The 21,548-nt window shown below is 40.6% G+C and overlaps 1 protein-coding gene and 6 non-coding genes across 8 annotated transcripts; 4 read left to right on the plus strand and 3 right to left on the minus strand.

The window, feature by feature from the left end:
* Window positions 1-152: 152 nt before the first annotated feature.
* On the minus strand, window positions 153-263 carry TRNAL-CAA (transfer RNA leucine (anticodon CAA)). Its single transcript has 2 exons — window positions 226-263; window positions 153-198 (listed from the first exon to the last, which is right to left on the minus strand). It is a non-coding gene; the product is annotated as a tRNA-Leu (tRNA).
* Window positions 264-705: 442 nt separating this feature from the next.
* On the minus strand, window positions 706-816 carry TRNAL-CAA (transfer RNA leucine (anticodon CAA)). The gene is made up of 2 exons: window positions 779-816; window positions 706-751 (listed from the first exon to the last, which is right to left on the minus strand). It is a non-coding gene; the product is annotated as a tRNA-Leu (tRNA).
* Window positions 817-1,207: 391 nt separating this feature from the next.
* Window positions 1,208-1,280, plus strand: TRNAR-UCG (transfer RNA arginine (anticodon UCG)). The gene has a single exon. It is a non-coding gene; the product is annotated as a tRNA-Arg (tRNA).
* Window positions 1,281-1,605: 325 nt separating this feature from the next.
* TRNAR-UCG (transfer RNA arginine (anticodon UCG)) lies at window positions 1,606-1,678 on the plus strand. Its single transcript has one exon. It is a non-coding gene; the product is annotated as a tRNA-Arg (tRNA).
* A 1,507-nt stretch (window positions 1,679-3,185) lies between these two features.
* TRNAL-CAA (transfer RNA leucine (anticodon CAA)) lies at window positions 3,186-3,296 on the minus strand. Its single transcript has 2 exons — window positions 3,259-3,296; window positions 3,186-3,231 (listed from the first exon to the last, which is right to left on the minus strand). It is a non-coding gene; the product is annotated as a tRNA-Leu (tRNA).
* Window positions 3,297-4,458: 1,162 nt separating this feature from the next.
* TRNAR-UCG (transfer RNA arginine (anticodon UCG)) lies at window positions 4,459-4,531 on the plus strand. The gene has a single exon. It is a non-coding gene; the product is annotated as a tRNA-Arg (tRNA).
* Window positions 4,532-9,587: 5,056 nt separating this feature from the next.
* LOC149298282 (tetraspanin-6-like) lies at window positions 9,588-14,220 on the plus strand. Of its 2 annotated transcripts, none has more exons than XM_089487754.1 (7): window positions 9,588-9,674; window positions 11,779-11,967; window positions 12,298-12,372; window positions 12,633-12,731; window positions 12,990-13,145; window positions 13,705-13,788; window positions 14,152-14,220. In XM_089487754.1, the coding sequence occupies exons 1-7, from the start codon at window positions 9,588-9,590 to the stop codon at window positions 14,218-14,220; spliced, it is 759 nt and encodes a 252-aa protein (XP_089343880.1). The 2 variants fall into 2 exon arrangements, with proteins under 2 accessions (XP_089343880.1, XP_089343881.1); XM_089487755.1 differs by having other exon boundaries at window positions 12,990-13,133.
* The last annotated feature ends 7,328 nt before the right edge of the window (window positions 14,221-21,548 follow it).

Genomic DNA, 21,548 nt, shown 5'->3' on the forward strand with positions numbered 1-21,548 from the left:
CTATAGGATATATGACCATTGTCATACAATTTGCTTAAAGCTATATTTGTTCTTATATTTTCCTTTTATGGTAAATTCTGTATATATGGTAAAGAAAATAACAGGAGAGAAGAAATAAAGTAATTCCAATAATGCCAGTGAAAAGAAAACATTGTCAGAAGTGGGATTTGAACCCACGCCTCCATTCGGAGACCAGAACACCCATGTGTATGGAAGAGATCAACTCTTGAGTCTGGCGCCTTAGACCGCTCGGCCATCCTGACAACTGCTTATATTGTGGTGGAGGACACAAGAACAATACTGGGAAGCTACCACCTTCTTCCTACATATACTGCAAACTTTTTCACAAACTTACCGAGTTCTCTCTTTTCAAAGATAAGTAATAAAAAGCTCATTGGATGGAGAATTAAATATATGAAAAATGAGCAATGAAAAATCAGCCCTTGATCCCCACTGACCTTAAATTAGGACATGTACAAAACAAAACACTTGGGAGATATTAATCGCTGTTATTGTTATAAAATGTTTAGCATTATACCTGAAATTTAAGATTCTATAGGATATATGACCATTGTCATACAATTTCCTTAAAGCTATATTTGTTCTTATATTTTCCTTTTATGGTAAATTCTGTATATATGGTAAAGAAAATAACAGGAGAGAATAAATTAAGTAATTCCAATAATGCCAGTGAAAAGAAAATATTGTCAGAAGTGGGATTTGAACCCACGCCTCCATTCAGAGACCAGAACACCCATGCGTATGGAAGAGAGCAACTCTTGAGTCTGGCGCCTTAGACCGCTCGGCCATCCTGACAACTGCTTACATCATGGTGGATGACACCGGAACAATACTGCGAAGCTATCGTCATCTTTCTACATATACTGCAAACTTTTTCACAAAGTTACCAAGTTCTCTCTTTTCAAAGATAAGTAATAAAAAGCTCATTGGATGGAGAATTAAATATATAAAAAATTAGCAACTATACCTAACGAAATAGTAAGAAATGTGCACAGTGAGACAGCAGTGATTCTAGGAGACAAACCGAATACAGTTTAAATTACTAGCTGACATTTTTAGCAATTAGGATTTTCCTGCCACTGACAGCTTTTCTCCCCTTGTGTTTATAAATAAAATGTATAATGTGTAGATTCCTCCTGAACTCATATATATGCTTTACCTGCTGGGCAGCAAAACTGGTACATGAGACCGCGTGGCCTAATGGATAAGGCGTCTGACTTCGAATCAGAAGATTGAGGGTTCGAGTCCCTTCGTGGTCGTGGTGTGATCATTTTGAGTTAAAATGAAAGTAGCCTCACTGTCTTGTTCTTGGAGGCATTTTTTATTTTTCTCTTAAGTCTTTAACTACTAGTAACTGGGAAGTTAATGTGGCTGCTTCCATGGCATACACATTGTGGGTTTTTCTTACATGTATGTCACTTATTTTAATTTGCAAACACCAATATATGTATTCATTTAACACAGAAAACTAAAGAAAAATAGGATTTGAGAAAAGTGACAAATATACTCAAGTAGCAGTACATCCTATATTTTGATCACTTTTAGAACTGCACTCAACTACAGGGCAGGCCTAAATAAGCGCATGACCGCGTGGCCTAATGGATAAGGCGTCTGACTTCGGATCAGAAGATTGAGGGTTCAAGTCCCTTCGTGGTCGCTGTGTAATATTTTTGAGTTCAAATGTAAAGAGGTCTCAGTGTCATGCTTTTTTGGAGGCAATTTTTTTACCTTTTATATTAAGACTTTAAACAATAGTTAAGGCATCATAACAATAAGCTAAATATAATACGCATACATGTGAGCAAGACGTTGACTGCTTCCACAGATTACATTTGTTTCTTTAGTGTACAGAGCTAATACAATTTATGATTTGGGAAAAGTGATAAATATACTTCAAAGGGATTCTGCCATGTAAAAACATCCCTATCCAGACTGAAATGGAAAATAAATAAGACAACGGAATGAGGTCTTGCAATAAAGAAATAACCACAATGTTGCACAATGGGCTCAAGTCTATATAGTTACAGGAAAAAGTATGTCAACCCTTTGCAATTACTTGGATTTCTGTATGTATTAGTTGAAGATGAGATCAAATTTCAGGACCAAGTCACAACAATGGATAAACACAGTCTCCTTAATACTCAATTATATGTTTTCACATCTTTATTGAACACACAGAGTAAACGTTTACATTGTAAACATTCACAGCAATTCACAGAGGATCGCCTCAACCAGCCCGTCATCCCCACAACCTGCAAAAACAGGACTGTCCTGTGGAAAACAAGACACAAGGCATATATGCACCACTGAAGTTATATATAATATTGATTGCATTGGCGTAACTAACCCTTGTTCCTGTCTCCTCATACTTTTTAACAGGCACAGGAAACAGGAGGGTAGTGGGGTCACATTATGTCATGTGACCCTGCGGTGAAACCAAGGCTGCTCGCACAGTGTGCGAGCAGCCCAAGAGAAAGCTCCAGGAGTCGTGAGAGATAAGCGGGGGATGGGTGGGATGTATGCATATGTGTTTATATATGTATGTATACGACCATGGATGTGTGTGTGAGAGCAAGGATGTGTACTTGTGTGTGTATGTATAAGCATGGATGTGTACATGTGTGTGCGCGCGCACGCATGGATGTGTACATGTGTGTGTGTGGATATGTACATGTGTGTGTGTGTACTTATGTGTGCGCATAAATGTGTACATGTGTGTGAGCATGGATGTGTACTTACATGTGTGTGTGAGCATGGATGTGTAATTGGGTGTTAGCATGTATCTATAAGTGGGGTGAGATGGAGTGTGTTAGTGAGTATGAGTAAGTTTGTGTAATTGTGTTTACATATGTTGTATGTTGGAAGAAAAGGGGAAAAGGAGGCACAGACATGCTGATAAGTTGGGGGGCCCCGGGGCAATTTTCGCATCAGGGCCCCATGGTTTGTAGTTATGCCCCTGAATTATTGTTATTCCCAAAGCTGAATCTTCATTAGCATCTGTGACCATTTTTATACATTTTCCACAATGCTATATTTGTTTCTATATCTTTCTTTTATGGTGAAGTATTTATATAAAGTAAAAAAAAAAAATAACAGGGGAAAAAGTAATAAATGAATTCTAATAATGGGAGTTTTAAAGAAAAAAAAAAAGAAAATCAAAACATTGTCAGAAGTGGGATTTGAACCCACGCCTCCATTTGGAGACCAGAACACCCATGTGTATGGAAGAGAGCAACTCTTGAGTCTGGCGCCTTAGACCGCTCGGCCATCCTGACAACTGAGGCTCTAACTATGAATGACTCCAGAACAACCGAGAAGACTCCACCATATTCCTACATGTACTGCAAACCTGTTCACAAACACTCTGTGTTAGAGAAATATATGAAAAATGAACGACTGTACCTGGGAGAGAGTGTGTAAAGACAAATGCATGAACAGCATATCTCCTATGTCTCCATGTTTACCATCTAAAATCACCCCCACACACACTTATACGAAAGCTCAGAAGGTGCGGTGGGAATGAGTGTTATTATAGCATTTTAAATGTATAAATACAATTTTTAATAATAAAAATGTAAAAAAATGTGGTTTACCAGATCGTTTTTATAAAACACATTGTTGCTCTTATCTCATTCAGTTACATATAAATAACTCTCAATAGGCTACAAAGTCCAACAAAAAAGCTCTTTCTAAAGCTGAAGCCCTTCCCCCCACCTAGCAACTCCGAAAACAAAAGCTTCTCTCATTGGTCATTTGAAATGTAAATAGCAATGCAAACTAAAAGCAGGTCAGAAAAAAACTATAGAGGTACGCCCTTAGGCATATGTGAAAAGACAAAATCTCAATATGTATAGCGCAGAGGAAAGAAGAGAAAGAGGAGATGTGATAGAAACATTTAAATATGTGAAAGCATTTAACAAAGTACAGGAGGGAAGTTTATTTTGAAATGTTAGAACAAGAGGCCATAATCTAAAACTAGAGGGTCAGAGGTTTCGATGTAATGTAAGGAAGTTTTACTTTTCTGAAAGGGTGGTAGATAAATGGACCAGCCTCCCATCAGCAGTGGTAGAGGCTAAATCAGTAAGATAATTTATAGATACATGGTATAGGCATAAAGATATAGTGAAATTAATATATAGTTAAGACCAAGGACTTAAAGTCTTTAATCAGAAAAAATGGCATACTAGACAAGCAGAATAGTTTTTATTCTGTTTCTAAAATGTGTGCAGTGAGACAGCAGTGATTCTGGAAGACAAAGCAAATACAGTTTAAATTACTAGCTGACATTTTAAGCAATTAGGATTTTCCTGCCACTGACAGTTTTCTCCCTTTATATTGATAAATAAAATATATTATTTGTAGATTCCTCAGGAATTTAAACAGAAAACCATTCTGATATATTTGCTTCAACCACTGGGCATGGCATTCTAAACACATGACCGCGTGGCCTAATGGATAAGGCGTCTGACTTCGGATCAGAAGATTGAGGGTTCGAGTCCCTTCGTGGTCGCTCTGGAATTGTTTTGAGTTTATTTAACCCCTTCATCACTATCCATTGTTTTTGATTGGTTTAAGTTATTTAACCCCTTCATCCATTGTCCTTAAGGTATTTTTTTTGTGGTTGTTTCTGAAACACATTTTTTTCTTTTTTTAATTAAGATTTTAAACCCTACCAAAGACATCATAAAACATTAAGGTGACTGCTTCCACAGCATACACATGGTGATATTTAATGTATATCACTTCTTTTAATTTGTAAACACCACTACATGTGTTTTTTTTAAGAAAAGAAAAAAATTAAAAACAGGATTTGGGAAAGGTGACAAATATAATTTATATTTCTAAAGTAATAGTATATCCTGCATAGTATAGTAGTTTTGTTTATATACCCATAGTAAGTGGGGATTTGTTTGTATTTATTAAGACTATTGGTGGGTGAGTAGTTAGAGTTAGTTTATGTTTTGTCCATAGCTTTTATAAACACAAACAAAACAAAAACAAATAATAATAATAAAAAAAAGCTATAGCTATATTTTATGTAAGTTTTGTGGGCTTTTTGGGGAAATGGATTTGGGGGATATGGATTTGGCTTTTTCCCTGCACCCATCTCCAAAGCTAGCAGCGTACATGGTTCTACTTGTAGATACTTGTTTCTAACTCTGATTTTTTCAGTGCAGGTTAGGGGTCAAAATTGCTGGTAAGAGGGAAACGCATTCCAAAGCAAGTGGGTAAAATTTCCATTAACTTTTACAGGAATTGGTTACAAAGGGGAGATCCTCCAAGATGATTGTACTAGATAGTTGGGGCAACACCAGACCCCTTTGGAGGTGAGAGAGGGGTTAGAAATAATAAGGGTCAGCTCTTTGGGTTTGACCAGTGTTTTGTTGGTTATAGACAGTATGTATCTTAATATCCATAGACAGAGTAATTAACTGTAATGTCAGCTCCTATAATGAGCGTCACGCAGATTTCTAATCAGGCTTTGCTTGTCAGTTCCTTTTTTCGGTAACTGGCTGCTTCTGTTTTGTGTTTGAGATCAGATTGATTCGGCACAGAGGACGTCAATATAAAACATTTTATTTTACTTAATTATTATTCCATCTGTTTCTCTGTTCCTTTGTTGTCATGACATTTTTTAAATCTGCCCTGCTATGTGCACTTTGAAACCTTGGTTACCTTGCACTTATTTCTATAACACAGAAAGTATATTATCTCTTTATAGATACCTTTTATACTCACTATTTGTATATTTATGTGCATTTTAACTGTTATGGTATTAATTCATACTACACGGAGAACGGTATCCCCATGGGTTGCTGCACAAAAGACAATATGAAGGGCATGGTGAGATCCAAAGACAATGTACCTCCACAGGTAAGCTGTGTGGTATCAAACTCCTTGAGCCTCTAAAAACATCCCCATTCCCCATCCATATGGACCTGTGTATATCGGCGAGTGCCATTCCGTGGTTATCTGCTAATCAAACAACAATTGGACAGGGTATACTTTTAAACCATTTTTATTACTGGGGCCAACAGCCATCATGAGAACTAACTAAGAAACCACGTTCCAGCACTCCACAGAGGAACAAAAATTTCTAAAATGCTAAATGTCTGTATGGCGGTTTAGCTGCAAAATAGTTAAATTATTTTCGCTAGATACAAATTCTTATGATCAATTCAAATTTCTAATTGTTTCTGGTCCGTGTAGGGTTGTACTTCTTTGGCTGCTGCAGTGATGGACTCCCGAATGGATATAGCAGGTGTAATTCCCATTGAAATATCCTTTTTTCAGGTATGCCTTTCTACAATAAACACATTTATTGATAGTTTATATTATATTAGGGTGATTATTTTATGTGTGGATAAGTGTGTACATATATACCATTAGATTTCATTGTCTTATCCCCTGAAAGTCATCTGTGGCTCATAATAGAATCATTTCATTTCAATCATTGAGTGGTAGTGATGAACTTTTCTGTTGATGATGTCATACAGCAGTTTAAGGTAAAATAAGTCATTGTGTCTGTTCCCCAGCTCATCGGACTGCTCCTGTCCCACTGTTTGTCTTGAGCCATTACAAAGTGTGAAAACGGAGGCCAAACTGCCATTTAAGGTTTGGTATACATAAAGCTATATTTAGCAAAGTTAACTAAATGTAGTTAAATTACTACATTTTTGTTGGGGTATATAAGCTTCTGTTGTAATATAATTAGGTCTGGAAATGAAGAATATAATTACTGAAACACAAGCTGTTGTAACAAGCTGTTTTTAATATTGTATGGAAGCTTGTTATTAGAAGCTTTAGAATCTACCCAATGTAGAAGACCCTTCATACCCCACTACTCTTTATTTATTTGAAGCCTTACACACTGCCAAACGTTGAAGACCCTTCCAAAGTTCCAATGATTAACAACCTCTGTTCATCAGCTGGTATCCTCAATCTTCTTCTGAATGGAATATTTTGGAGCTGGAATTACCACCATAATTGACTTCTGTTTTCTCAGTTATACTCCTGTCGATTCTTTATGTTATATAAATGTGTTTTACCCACTAACTCATGTGTATGTACTTTATTCATTGGGTTCTATGACTACTACTTACTCAGTAACCGTGTGGCACACCAAGCAAACTCCCAGTCACCAAGAGGGCCAAATATTTACCAATAGTGCCCCTGCAGCAGAGGACAGGTTTCGGCAGTGTGTAGAATTATATTCCACAGCGATGCGCAATAAACAAGACATAATAATTAATGAATCATATTACAATTTGGATTTACAGAAACAAAACGGTAAGGGCTCTGCTCAAACAGGTTTGCCACTCATCCACTCATTGGGCTTACCAACAGAATTGGTGAACTTCCAAAGAAGAAAAGGTAACTATGCTTCCGAAATAAATTTAAACGCAAAGAATGTTATCTGCATTTAGCGCAATACCTTTCCGATAACCTTAGGAAACACAAAAGGCAATTTACTCCTCTAGCTCTTGTTGCTGTTTTGTGTGAACTTTATTCCATATTTGTTATCTTTGTAATGTAACAAGTACAGACCTGCTTTACTTTTATTAACCTTTTATATATAAGGAAAATAACACAGAGCTTCAAATGGATGCAATAAATAAGAAAAAGCCACAAGGTGGCACCATGTGCTCAATTCTATACATTGGCAGGAGAAAGTATGTGATCCCATTGGAATGACTTGGATTACTGCATACCACGAAGACCTACGATTTAGAAATGTTAAAAAAAAAAAAAAACTACCTTTAAAAACCTTACTGTTCATCAGTCTAGGGCAGGGGTGTCCAACCTTTGGCCCTCCAGCTGCTGCAGGACTACATCTCCCATACTCCTCAGCCAGCCCCTGAGCTGAAAGAGCATTATGGGAGATGTAGTCCTGCAGCAGCTGGAGGGCCAAAGGTTGGACACCCCTGGTCTAGGGTAAGCCTAAATAGAGACATGTTGCTACTCCCTAGGAGTGGGTGTCCTGCAAAGAGGACTGCCAGAGCACAGCACAGAGCTCGCAATGAGCTTAAGAAGGATCCGAGAGTGTCAGCTAATGACTTAGAGTAATCTCTGGAAGTTACTGACATCTCTGTTAACTAGTCTACCATCCATAAAACAACAAACATGAATAGAGTTCTTGGTAGGAGACCGCAGATGAAGTCAATGCTGTCCAAAAAAGAAATTGCTGAACATCTGAAGTACGCAAGAGACCCTCGATGTCCAACAGCAGTCCAACTACTGGTATAATATTCTGTGGAAAGAACATTTGAGTTGTTTGAAAGAAACACACAGTGCTATGTGTGGAGAAAGTTGCAGCGTACATTGTTTGCACATGCTCAAGAAAGATGTGTTCCGCCAAAGATATCTCCTGGAAGGCAAAGGGTCAGATGTATTTGGAGTTCTTTAGTAGTCACAAAAATGTAAAAGGAACACGCAGCTATCATATTGATTAAAGTGGATACAGTAGCTTGAGTGTCCCTTTAGACATTCCAAGACATTAATGGAATGACAGATCTGCTAAGGTTTCTTTAACTAGAGCAACTTTAAAATGATGACGTCAACAACACTGGTCACCTACCAGCTGAATAAACTGTGTATCCTTCTGGGTCTGTAGAGGTGGGACCACAGATCTACTGTCTGCGGAATGTAACGGGGGTAGAGTTTGCAATGGAAAATTAAAAACTGCCTTCACTGTGTGGTATTTCACAGAGAGGAGGAAGGAACTGGGAGGAGTACCAAGGATGGTTTGGAGTGGCAGCAATGGAGGAACTACTACGTATTAACAGACAATGTACATTGACTTTTAAAGATGAGAAAATAACCAATAAAGCATGTATCCACGTGTTTATCAATACTTAAATATACACAGGTTCCCTTTACCCGCCACAAAAAAACAAGTCTACGGCAGTCCTTCAGTAATTGGAAAACAAAGATGGCGGAGTCAGAGTTAAAATAAACATAAAACTTAAATCAGGCTAATGTGGGACGAGACGCCCGGTTCGCAATCTCCGTTCCAGTTCATTCCGAAGGTATTTGATGGGGTTGAGGTCAGGGCTCTGCGGCTGGTCAAGTTCTTTTACCCCAAACTCCAACCATGTCTTTATGGCCGTTGCTTTGTACTCTGGGGCGCAGTCATGCCAGAATAGAAAAGGGTCTTCAACAAACTGTCCCCACAAAGGTGTCCGATATGGCGCGGTATGCTAAAAGGGACATACCATCTACATATCGTAAGGGCCAGGTGTCCCAATACTTTTGTCCAGTGTCTCACACACACACACACAGTATTAATTACCCCTCATGTAACATATTTCACCTGAAGCAAAGTACGGTAAATACTAGCTACTTTGTTTAGAACAAACGTTTGTTTTGACTGCCGCTCTACCATCAGCCCCCCACTCCCCGTGACTTTAGAGCGTTACGCCTTTCAGTATAGCAGCTGTATGTAATTGGTCACTTTATTGTGTTTGCATCTTCAGTAATCGGCTACTTCCGTCTGGCTCTCGAAGTCCTCAGACTGTTTCCGGCAGGGAGGAGAGCCGCTTGGTTGGCACAGCTTCGCTGCTATCATGGCGTCCCCCTCGCAGAGATTACAGACCAAGCCTGCTATCACTTGCCTAAAGAGCATCCTCCATATCTATACCTTCATCTTCTGGGTCAGTGCGCTGGGCTGCAGCCGCGGGTTATACCCGGAGTTGGGTTTATTCTGGGGCAGTTTATATTATTGGGTGCTTTAGTCCTTTGTTTGGTGTGATACGGGGCGGAGTTTGTGTCATGTATACATGTATAACTTCGGGTTTTTAGGAAAAAAACATTATTTTGCTCATTTTGTAGATAAAGGCTTATATAAAGAGGTTAACTCCCATTCTTGCATATGATGGAAATAACTACAGTAGGGTGTGGGGTGTAAGGGTGAGTGTGACCGGGGGCCAGCTGTGGGGTATAAAGGTGAGTGTGACCGGGGGCCAGCTGTGGGGTATAAGGGTGAGTGTGACCGGGGGCCAGCTGTGGGGTATAAGGGTGAGTGTGACCGGGGGCCAGCTGTGGGGTATAAGGGTGAGTGTGACCGGGGGCCAGCTGTGGGGTATAAGGGTGAGTGTGACCGGGGGCCAGCTGTGGGGTATAAGGGTGAGTGTGGCCGGGGGGGCAATTGTGGGGTGTAAGGGTCGATGTTTTGCCCAGGGGCAGCGGTGGGATGTAAGGGTGGATGTGGCCGGGGGGGGGGCAGCGGTGGGATGTAAGGGTGGATGTGGCCGGGGGGGGGGGCAGCGGTGGGGTGTAAGGGTGGATGTGGCCGGGGGGGGGGGGGGCAGCGGTGGGGTGTAAGGGTGGATGTGGCTGGGGGGGGGGGGCAGCGGTGGGGTGTAAGGGTGGATGTGGCTGGGGGGGCAGATGTGGAATTCGGTTTAGGGATAATCTCTGCCGGTTCCTGTTGTGACTTTTCCTTTGTGCCGCTCCTTTGCTTTTAATTAGCGGGGCTCGTGATGGATGTGGTTTTGGGAAGTGTCTCCAACTAAAAGAGTTTATAGAGTAGACTGGGGGCTTTATTATAACTTTCCAGATGTGACGTTGAAACAATAACAGCGCTTTTTAGTGTTGTAGGGAAATAAACCCCCGTAGAGGAATCAATTTATCCCTTTCCTTTGAAAGTTTATTCATATTAAAGCACAAACTTTCAAGAAGTCTTTCAATATCTACGGCAGCAACCGATCAGTGCCTGATTCTGTGACAACTGGCAAATCCTTCACCGAGTGTTACATTCTCTGGGTCTGTGGAACGCCGTCTCTCAGGGTCTGATGATTGGATGTAATGGGGGGGGGGGGGGGGGGCACGTGGAAGTGGTTGGTACTTTGCATCTTCTCCATACAGTAAACTGGGATGAATACAGTAAGAACGAGCTCTCGGCGGGACTTGCCCAGAACACCGTGTTTTAGTACTTTACTTGCAACTCCTTTGGTTACTTGCACGTAATGTGTTATTTTTGTTGTTGTCGAAACTTTGTTTTGTACACCCGCCATATAAACACCGCAAACACCTCTGGCAAGTGTGGCATCCCTTATCTGCAGGTCGCATTTTATTTTTTTATGCCTTTATGTTGACTGTCCCATTTAGTGCTGTCCTGGATTCAGACGCTCTCAACAAAACCTCATGTACCCTACAACAGCTATAACAAAAATGCTATGATTTTATGATGACAAAAACTGTGTGATTATCTTTATATGAAACTTCTGACCAGGGTTTTTTTTCTGGCATAAAAAAGTATTTCAATAAGTATTAAAACGCCCTCTTTCTCCTCTTTTTCTGCCCTTCCCTGGATGTGTGCAGGTCGGTAAGTATTGCACAGTTTGGTGTACTTATGTTGCTTTCATTATCAGAACGGTGGAGGCTCTCCCTGTCTCATCGCTTTGTGATTGGGGTGTTTGGGGTGTAATAAACCTTTTGGATCACTTTGAAATCTTGTTTTGCTTTGAAAATTGGCCTAAACACACATTAAATTGATAAGGGAGCTAAGAATGAAGTCTTGACACAAAAGCCTGTCTCTGATCCCGGCATCGTTAATCAGAATTGTAGACTGCTGCCTTATTCTAATTTAAGTGAAAACACAATATGGGGAAATCTGTCGTATTTAAAATCGTTTAATATGCTTTTAAGATCGCAAAATGTGTTTCCTTTCCAACTCCTGATTCAATGATCCTCATAAACTGTCGCTGGTCTCTTTAGTAAGATTTTTATATGGCTTTTACCGCCTTGTAACATCAGATCACAGGTGTCGTCCTGCTCACCGTCGGCGTCTGGGGAAAAGTCAGCCTGGATATATATTTCTCGCTGCTGAACGAGAGCGGCACCAAGGTTCCCTATATCCTTATTGGAACTGGCGCCGTCATCGTGCTCCTGGGATCCTTTGGCTGCTTCGCCACGTGCCGTGGGAGCCCATGGATGCTGAAAATGGTAAGGATTTGACTCTCGATGCTCCGTGGGGCTTTGCAATGTCTCTGTCTAATAGAAAATATCCTTTTATATGGCTAAACTTTAGAAAGGTGGCTTTTACTCCTAACACTGTCATTGTGTCTAACTTTTTATATGTCTTTTACAGGGCCTTGGTGATATAGATAAGTAATCTAAAGCTCTGTATAGTTTAATCCTCCCTGCACAAGTAGCGTTACTCCATGGGGGGTACCGCTGTCTTTACTCCTCACGTCCAGGAGACCAGCTTATTTTTGAGGCTGATTGTGTAGAATTGGGATACTGACGCTAATAACTGGTTTTTTTTGCCTTTAGTATGCCGTGTTCCTTTCCGTTATCTTCTTGGTCGAGCTCATAGCAGCGTTCGTGGGTTTACTCTTCAGACATGAGGTGAGTTTTCTTTATTTTGCGTCTGATTACAGGCCACAGATCCGTTTTTTCTTTTTTTCTGTAGCCGTTTTTATTGGGAACTTGATTAAACGTCACATGTGTTCATTTTTTTTTCTTAATCCTGCGAGAATAATTTCTCTTTGGGAATGCTGAGAGGAGCAATGATAAATCATTGTTTGCGTAAATTATTTGCAGTCTCACTGTGTATATAATTCTGATTATTTTCTATGATACCAATGTTTTTATTTTTACCATCGCAGATAAAGAACAGTTTTGAATCTGGCTACATGAACGCCCTCAAAGAGTACAATTCCACCGGTGATGCCAAGAGTCAGGCTGTGGATACCATTCAGAGGACTGTGAGTAGAGTTATCCAACATTAAATGCGATAAAATGACCTGGGGCAAACTCCCGTATAGTACTAATGAAACCAAATAAAACGTTCTGATTATTTTATTCATTTTCTCTGTCTTTTGATATGTTGTCATCACATTTTATTTTTCTTTTAAATCTGTTGCGCTACATGTGCTTTTAAATACTTGGTTACCTTCTATGCCACGTGTTATGTATTATTAATTCTGCATGATTTTAAACCCCTACTTGATTCTTGTGTGCAGTTGCAGTGTTGTGGAGTTAAGTCCTATACTGACTGGGGTAACACCTCATTCTACAAAGCCAACGGTATCCCCATGAGTTGCTGCAGTCTGCCAGGGAAGTGCACAGAAGAGGACATGAAGGACTTGGTTAAAGCCAAAGATAAAGTATTTTCACACGTAAGTTTTGCCCCCCCCCCCCCAGCATTTCATTAATCACAGCAGAGGTATGAAACTCCTTGAAGCCACAATTCTCACTTAGGTGTTGCCTAACTAACATGTAATTGATAGAGAAGGGTTGGCCAGTGTAGGCTCAGTTCAGCTGATCTAAGAATATCCCGTTCCCTTAAAGGACACTAATGGGACATTGTGATTGACGCTGTTCAGGACTAGAGCTATCTGTCTATGTATTATTATCTTTTATTTATATAGCGCCAACAGTTCACGCAGCGCTTAATACAATAGATATATTCAAAGGGTCTGACGAGGGGAATTGACAGACTAAGACAAACCAATACATTAGGTGGAGAGTCTGGTGGTTGTTTGTGTCAAGCATGTTTTAGTGCTGAGGGTCAACAGGATGCGACATGGTTTCCAGTCAATCAGCAGAATAATTGATATTGTGAACTAAAAATTGTCACCTGCTAAATGTTGTCTCACAAGTTTGGCCTTGAAATGGTTAAATATTTAAATTCTATATATATATATTTTTTTTTTATTTTTTTTTTGCTTCGTGTAGGGTTGTATTTCTTTGGTAACAACAGTAATGGAGTCCCGAATGGGCATAGTAGCTGGAACTTCCTTTGGAATATCCTGTTTCCAGGTAAGCCTTTCTTCTATAAATCTGTTTATTTGTGGTGTACAATATGATTTTATGTACATATTAAAAAAAAAAATAAAAAAAAAAAAATGTGCAGTTTAAGTTGAATATAGAAGTAGGCATATATACAGTTTTTGGGGTTTTTTTTGTTTTGTTTTTTTTTTCCCCCCTCCATCACTTTTTAATGTAGTTTTTTTGCTTGTCCATGTCATGAACTTAAACCAATATCCCCAGAGACCCATTTGTGGCAGAAAATGCAATCATGTCATTTAAATAATTGTGTAATGAGTGACGGTGCTGGAGTTTTCTGTTGGTGATGTCATACTGCAGTTTAAGCTAAAATAAGTCATTGTTTCTGCTCCGCAGCTTATAGGAATGCTCCTGTCCTACTGTTTGTCCCGAGCCATTACAAACAACCAGTACGAGATGATGTAAATGCAGATTGTTAAGGTACAGAATACATTAATCTATAAAAATTTTAAAAAAAATAGCTTTGTTGCATTATCTTGTGATCGATCATTTACTGGAACTCAATCTGTTATAACATACTGTTTTTAATAGTGCTTTATGGTTTCATTGTAGGGAATCTTTGTTTATTTGAAGCCTTAGACACTACCCATTGTAGAGACCCTTCATACCTCATGTCCACATCTGACTGCGGATGAATCCAACACTAAGAGAGAAGCGGCGATTGACAACCCTGTGTGTTCTGATATCCTTAATCCTCTGCCGTACGGGATACTTTGAGCTGGAATGAACACCAACCTCCTTGCTCAGCTTGGTGATACTTTTACATAACTTTTTTTTTTTTTACACTACTTTTTGTTATATGCACTAAACTGTGTGTTTCTTTTATATGTTAGATGCTCAGTCTCTGTGTAGAAATTCAGTTACCTTTTATACCCAAAAGAGTGGACAATGGGATAGTTTAGTATCGGAGAACTAGTGGGTTTACACTACAATAATATTCAGTGACTGTACCTGTATTGCTATTTTTATATATATATATATATATATATATATATAATATACCCAGTACATAAACTATTGGTTTATCTTTGACATCCAAATCTACAGTGTATCTTGTACTTCAGAGATGTTATGTACCTTGTATAGAAAGATCGCAGACCGTCTCATACTGACTAGACTCGGCCACTGAACGGCTGGATTGCATTTCTTTTTCCAGGCTGCTGTTGGCAATCTGGACCTTCTTAGAAAAAAATTATCTTAGTGAATAAGAACAGTGCACCGACACATTACAACAACTATGTAAAAGTTACCAGACCCGACCGTACTCCCCGTATCGCAACGTTTTAGAGGAATCAGGCGATGACGGTTACATAGAAACACATACATACGTGGAGAACGCGTTTGAAATCAATGCTTTGGTTTGATTGGCTGCTTGACTCCTTTTCAGCATTAAGGATTAAGATTCTGAGTAATGACCAGAAAATGCACAGATTATGTGCAGACATCTAGCCCAGCTAGGTTTACATATGTTTGGCTATCTCTAAGTGTGATATTGTGTTGCTTCATCATGAATTGCGCCAGATTGTTCTTTGGATTCTTCTATACGTGTGCTTATTATACGGCGTCATAGAATAGCCGTGCCCATCTTATAACCCCTACATGTATTACTATTGGTGGTCTTAAACGTAGCTGTGCTGTCCAGGACAAGTTGCGTGTTTCCCACCACAGTAATGTCAGTTGCAGCAGACACACGTTTTTGGCTTTTATGACGTTTTCTAAATTACCTCTGCCCCTTAAAAGGGGAACGGACGCTCCAGATAGTTTCCATTCTTGATTCTGACTGCCTGCAATATATTAATCAAGTTTTTTTTTCCTTTTAAATAACAGAGAACAGTCACTATCACAGATTTTACTAGAACTAATTTTATATTAATAATAAAAAAAAACAAAAAACTAACAGTTAATTTTCTTTAGCTTTACGGGAAAGCAGCTGCATCGCTTGTTTGTGCTGAAATATGACAGTCCAAGAAAATTGTTGGCTTCTACATTGTCCTTGTTTACAAAAAACCTATGTTAAAATCTATAAATATGTACGTGATTTTACTTTGCATATGTAGCAGTTTGTATTTTGTTTGTTTTTTTTTTTTTTTAGTACAAAGGGAACAATAGTGTTTACCTAGACATGCAAGACGATTAGCGTGTCTTTCAGTATTATATGCTGCACGTTTTCTTAGTTTCTGTTTAAAAAGCATTTTATACTTAACTGTTATATACAATAAACCTGTTATTCTTCTAAAATTGGGGATGTATTATCTGTGTCCTGCTTGCCATCATTTCATTATTTATACCAAATCCATTATAAAATCCATTTATTTTGTTGCAAATGAAATCCAACATTTATTATTGCATTTCTTAATCAGATATAATATTTTGGTAGCTCATGCAATCTTGTAACGTTTCGCCATCAAAGCTAAGCAAAAAATGGACTTAAAGTAGCCCAATGTGGCTTCACAGCTAGAACATACCTTGGATATGCTTGCAGATTGGCCTCGGGAATCCTAATTTTTAGTTTTGGTACTCGTGTACCACATAATCTGCCTTGTTGCTCCTTGCTTCGCAGTATTGTGCGCTGGAATTGATACTTATGGTTTGCGTTGGATGCAGGTCCTCATGGTTATGTATAGAAACCGTGTGTAATAACGCCTTATGGTTACACATTCACCACCTATACCTGCCGCTGTGTAATAACTGATCACAATGAAGTAATCTTACAGGGACACTTGAAATATGCTGTCCATGTCCATTTGCTGTATGTGTGCGCCATGTCAGAGCTAATTAACAAAGAAGATGGTCTGTATTGACACCCCCTTAACACACAGGTGTCGGCTCTGAGTGGGAAGCATGCTCTAGTAAGCTAATTAAAGGACGGTGTGCGGTCGGCGTCTCGCAGATATGTGACGTGAACGTTTTGAGTGCATATTATTTGATTGAGACTATTGTGTTTTGCTGAAAGTGGTGTGTGTGTTTGAATGCAGTCCGCTATGGATCAGAGTGCGTAGCAAGGGTGGTCTGTGTGACGTTGGGGAGCGCTATGTGTCGGTGTGTATATGTCGGTGTGGCTGGTCTGTATTATTGGGGCCTTTAGTAGTTGGTGAGTTTTCATCAGTTTTTTTTTTAGGGTAAAGAACTCTAAGTACACAGTGCCAACATACACACATCACCACCAAATAAAGAAAATGAAATACAATATGAATAATTTTAAATGTAAAAATTTGAATTTCAGATTTTTGAGTACAAAGATGCCTTTTGAAGGTGCGATCATTGCCATGTATGATAGATACGGGCGGTAAGGGATGATCCCTACACGGTCCAGTCCTTTCATTGGGTTAGGTTATCAGATGTAACAATTGGTGCTGGTTACTAAATGGTAGAAAGCTTGGTTACTACACTGCAGCCATTTATGTGATAAGGGTAATATTCTATAAGGGTGAGGGGTACCTGTTAGTACACGGCACATACATATATGATCCTGCAGGCACACTAAGAAGCATTGTCCTATTTTTGTTGCCATTGGATTGGGGTCTGTCAGGGGTATCAGTGTTTTTGTATAGTATTGCTTTGTTTTGTACACAAACCCCCATTCACTTTGGAAAAGTATCTAAAAAGCACAATATTAGCCTAAACAGTGGTTTGAACCGTACTTATTCACTAATAATGTGTATTCCATATCTTTACAAATATTATCTGGGTCCTAGCATTGGTAACTCCTGGTGTATTCCAAATCCGCCAAAGACTGCATGTGTGGACATTTAAAAACTTGTAACCGCTCGTAATTTAGCAGACGATTATTTAAAAATAGCTACCGAATTATTATCAAAACCGTCAAAAGTGGGTTCATGAAGCTTTATCTTTTATTTTCGCTACACAGTACATAGTGGATCTGGGTAAGTAGAAGATATATCCGTCCTCTGTTTCTTCCTTTCTTCTTTCTTCTCTTTATTACTTTCTCTCTCTCTCCATTTCTTTCTTTATCTGCCTTTTTTCTCTCTATCCCTTATCCTCTCCCTTTTTACTTCCGTTGCATATATTCCTTTTAAACATGTATGTGTAAAAGTCTCAAACTGAGTGGCTTCATTTAAATCATCAGACAAGATGGAGCCTGAGAGAAAGATAGAGCCCGTTAGTAGTAAGTACTGCCCGCTTTCTATGTCCTCACGTGCAGGGTGAGACAGGAGGAGGTGGGGAGGGCTGATAGTAGAGACGGGAATCGTTGCTATGTTACTCGCCAGCGCATGGTGATGCAGAGCGGTGGAGAAGCAGCAGGTAGCGGAGAGGATGACGGATAACCAGGGAGAGGAATAGTGTCCCACGCGACGTGTTATTTCATGTCACTGAGCCGCCGTTTGCGTGTTCTGTCTTCTCCGCTGTAGAGAACACAATTGCCAAGTAGGAAATCTATTGTCCTGAATGACTGTACCCAGATGTTTATTTGTTTCCACTTGGTTGCTGCATTTGCCATTTAAGCGATACAGTTCCCCCTGTAAGGCATTAGCTATACAGACTACTCTCATAAGGTGTGCTGGTGATGGGACATAAAACCCTACAATGATATTTTTAGGTTCTTGCATCTCACTGTAAAACAGAGGTGTATATTTAAAAGCCACAAGAGGGCGCTCCTCAAGCACAAATAACAAAGCCACACAATGAATTTTAGGTCTGGTAGAAAAAAAGATTTTATTTGTATATACACTATATGGACAAAAGTATTGGGACACACCTCCTAATCATTGCATTCAGTTGTTTCAATCCGACCCATTGCCACAGGTGTATAGAAAGTTCTGTGTTCCTGTGTTAGAAGCGGGAAAAATGGGCAAATGTAAGGATCTGAGCGACTTTGACAAGGGCCAAATTCGAGATGTCTAGACGGAGCAGTCTCCAAAACTGCAGCTCTTGTGGGGTTTCCCCAATCTGCAGTGATCGGTACCTATCGAAGTGGTCAAGGGAAGGAAAAGCAATGAACTTTGAGGATAAAATGTTCACTTGCTGCCTAATATATCCCCCCCATTGCCATGATAACAAGATTATTGTGGTCATAATTTTATGACTGATCTTGTGTATGTGTGTGTATATATATATATATATATATATATATATATATGTGTGTGTATGTAAATGGGTTTAGTTATAGCAGTATGCAATAATGTTTTTGTCCTCTGAGAGATATATAGCAGCCACAAGAGGGCGCTCCTCAAGCAAAAACAAATCTATTGGGTGACATAGAACTAGGACATTTTCGCTTTGTGTATTTTTAACACTTTTATGTTTATTTTCAGGACAGTTATGTTTTTTTTTTTTTAATACAGCAGCTTTATTTATTGCGTGCTGATAAATGTTATTTTTGATAGGTGATAGGGTCACTTTAATCCAGGTGCTTCCTGCTATTTTAGATACAGGCGAATGTTTTGCGCAGTTCCTGCCCATAGCACCCAGAAACCCGGTAACCGACGCGCCCTGTGGTAGTACTCGCACGGAGAGCGCGAGCCTCAGCGAATACAAGGCTTTTTAGGCTATTGTATGTCTCGGACGCCACGGCACCAGTTTGGGTAAGGCCCGTTCCTGTCCCCGCATGACTGTGCCCTAAAGCAATGACCATAAAGGCATGGTTTGACAAGCTTGGTGTGAAGGAACTCGAGAGGTCACACAGAGCCCGGACCTCAACTCCATCGGACACCTTTGGGATGAACTGGAACGGATAGTGCGAGCCAGTCCTCCTCCAAGATCAGCGCCTGACCTCATAAACGCTCTACTGGATGAATGGCAACAATTCCCCCTAAAACGCTCCAAAAACTCTTATGGAAAGCTTACCCAGAAGAGTGGAAGCTGCTATAGCTGCACAGCAGTATATTAATGCCCTTGGTTACAGAATGGGATGTCCAACAAGGTTCTATAGGAGTGATGGCCAAAGCTCCTCTCTTGTAGATAATCTAGAAGAGGAGTACTAGCCTCATTCTCTCCCAGGACCACTCACTTTCTAAACTCTCATTATACCCCCACCCCACCCCACGCCCTCACCTCACATCTCTCGTCACATCACTACCCCATTTCCCCAGCGTTTCTTCATGTGTCAAACCATATTTTCTGTGCTTTGTCCGCCAACGCCATTGTAATTTCCTGTTATTGTTAAATTCGGCTTTATCATATGATTGGGGGTTATGCTCCGCACCTGAGCTGGCCTGTGCAGTGTCGCAGTACTCACATGGCGCGTCTGCACTGACCAGTGGTTTGTGCTGTTGATGATGCTTTTGGTTGAGCTGGATGTTGTATTTTATTGATGTTGTTATTGACTCTGTCGCTTACTACAGTTACAGCACATGGAATAATACCGGGTGTAAGTATGTAAAACGGGCTTCCAGCAGTACATGTGCAGGACACAGAGCGACATCTGCAATGCAAGTCTCAGGAAATGCTTGCAACATCGCTGTGCGCTGTTGTGAAGATGGGTGCTAATTTTCAGCAGGGTCACGTCAGGTTGACAGTCAGGGAGACCCTGGCAAGGGTTGTTGAAAGAAGAATGGCCTCAAGCCGTATTACCCCCCCCACCCCCAAACAGCAGTGACGAGTTGTAGCTGAGCTTCGGACCTCAGGCTTGTGAGTGTATGACTCTTACAACTGCTACCGGGAACCTACAAAGACCCCTCCGGAGACGAACCGCGGCTAAACAAACCAGTATGTCTACTCGAACCAGTGAAACCGGCTCCTTGTGATCCTTTACTCCAGTGGGATCCCGGATTTATTCCTTTAGCCAAAGGCTGTGTTGGTGGCAGTGAGTTTAGGGTAATTCATCATGTATTTGGGATACAATGTTTCTAATAATGTGTGAGGCGTCCTCAGCAGGCAGAACAGATCCTCATCCAGGTGGGGTTCCTGCCGCTGGATTCCCCTCTCTCTTGGGGACAGGTGTAGCCCTAAATCTGGCCAAGGACAAGACCAACGGCTGATTAAGGCCTGACTTTTTAAAGTCATAAAGGGGCAGACTATACTGCCTATGGGTCGTACCCACCATCAAATTCTATGTTCCTATACGGTATATGCCATGATCACCGAGACCAGAGGATAAAGTCCTGTCTAGAAGACCGATTAATGGGAGCATGAGATCCACCATGTGCCCCCCATGCATACCTGGGAGCTTTCTAAATGAGCGGACCCTATGAGTCACCTGTATCCAAGCAGGGATATCATCCATAACACACCAGGAATCTGCCCCTTCACCCCGGGATTGGGGCAAAAACCGACACTCCGGGCCAAACCCTGAGTTCCCAGAAATGCCCCCATGCATTGTCACGAGATTAGATGTTTACATCGCTCTATAAGAGACTGATGAGCCCTGTTTAACATTAGTAAGTTCCCCTCACAGGCATCCTGTTTTGGTAACTTCACACATTGCTCTGCAGCATATAGAAAAAAACAGGATGTCGCCCATCCGAGCAGCTCAGCCCGAGGAACCCCCGGGAAACCCTTTCTGTGCCGGATCACATGTAACACTGGCCGCTTCCCCTTCTGGCGGAGAACGCACGCAGGCAGGCAGGCAGGCAGGCAGGCAGGGGTTAAGGAAGTTATGCTTTGCACAGCACCCTAGAACTTGTTGGGACCGAGGGAGTTAAATGAGATTGGGGGCTGGTCCAAGCATCACTCAGGACCAATAGGAGCGGAGCAGCCAACCGGAGATAAAGCAGATACTGAGTCAGTTTCACCATAAATAGGCCCGTCGGTGAAGGCAGCGGCGGGGAGGGCGG

Source organism: Sceloporus occidentalis, unplaced genomic scaffold, assembly GCF_023333645.1.
Source record: "Sceloporus occidentalis isolate IW3139 unplaced genomic scaffold, rSceOcc1.0.p SCAF_34, whole genome shotgun sequence".
Taxonomy (NCBI): Eukaryota; Metazoa; Chordata; class Lepidosauria; order Squamata; family Phrynosomatidae; genus Sceloporus; species Sceloporus occidentalis.

Coding starts and splice junctions, on each gene's coding strand:
- LOC149298282 (XM_089487754.1), top strand. CDS start 9,588: ATGGCGTCCCCCTCGCAGAGATTACAGACCAAGCCTGCTATCACTTGC. Junction 12,373..12,632: donor GTTTACTCTTCAGACATGAG/GTGAGTTTTCTT, acceptor TTACCATCGCAG/ATAAAGAACAGTTTTGAATC. Junction 12,732..12,989: donor TGGATACCATTCAGAGGACT/GTGAGTAGAGTT, acceptor TCTTGTGTGCAG/TTGCAGTGTTGTGGAGTTAA.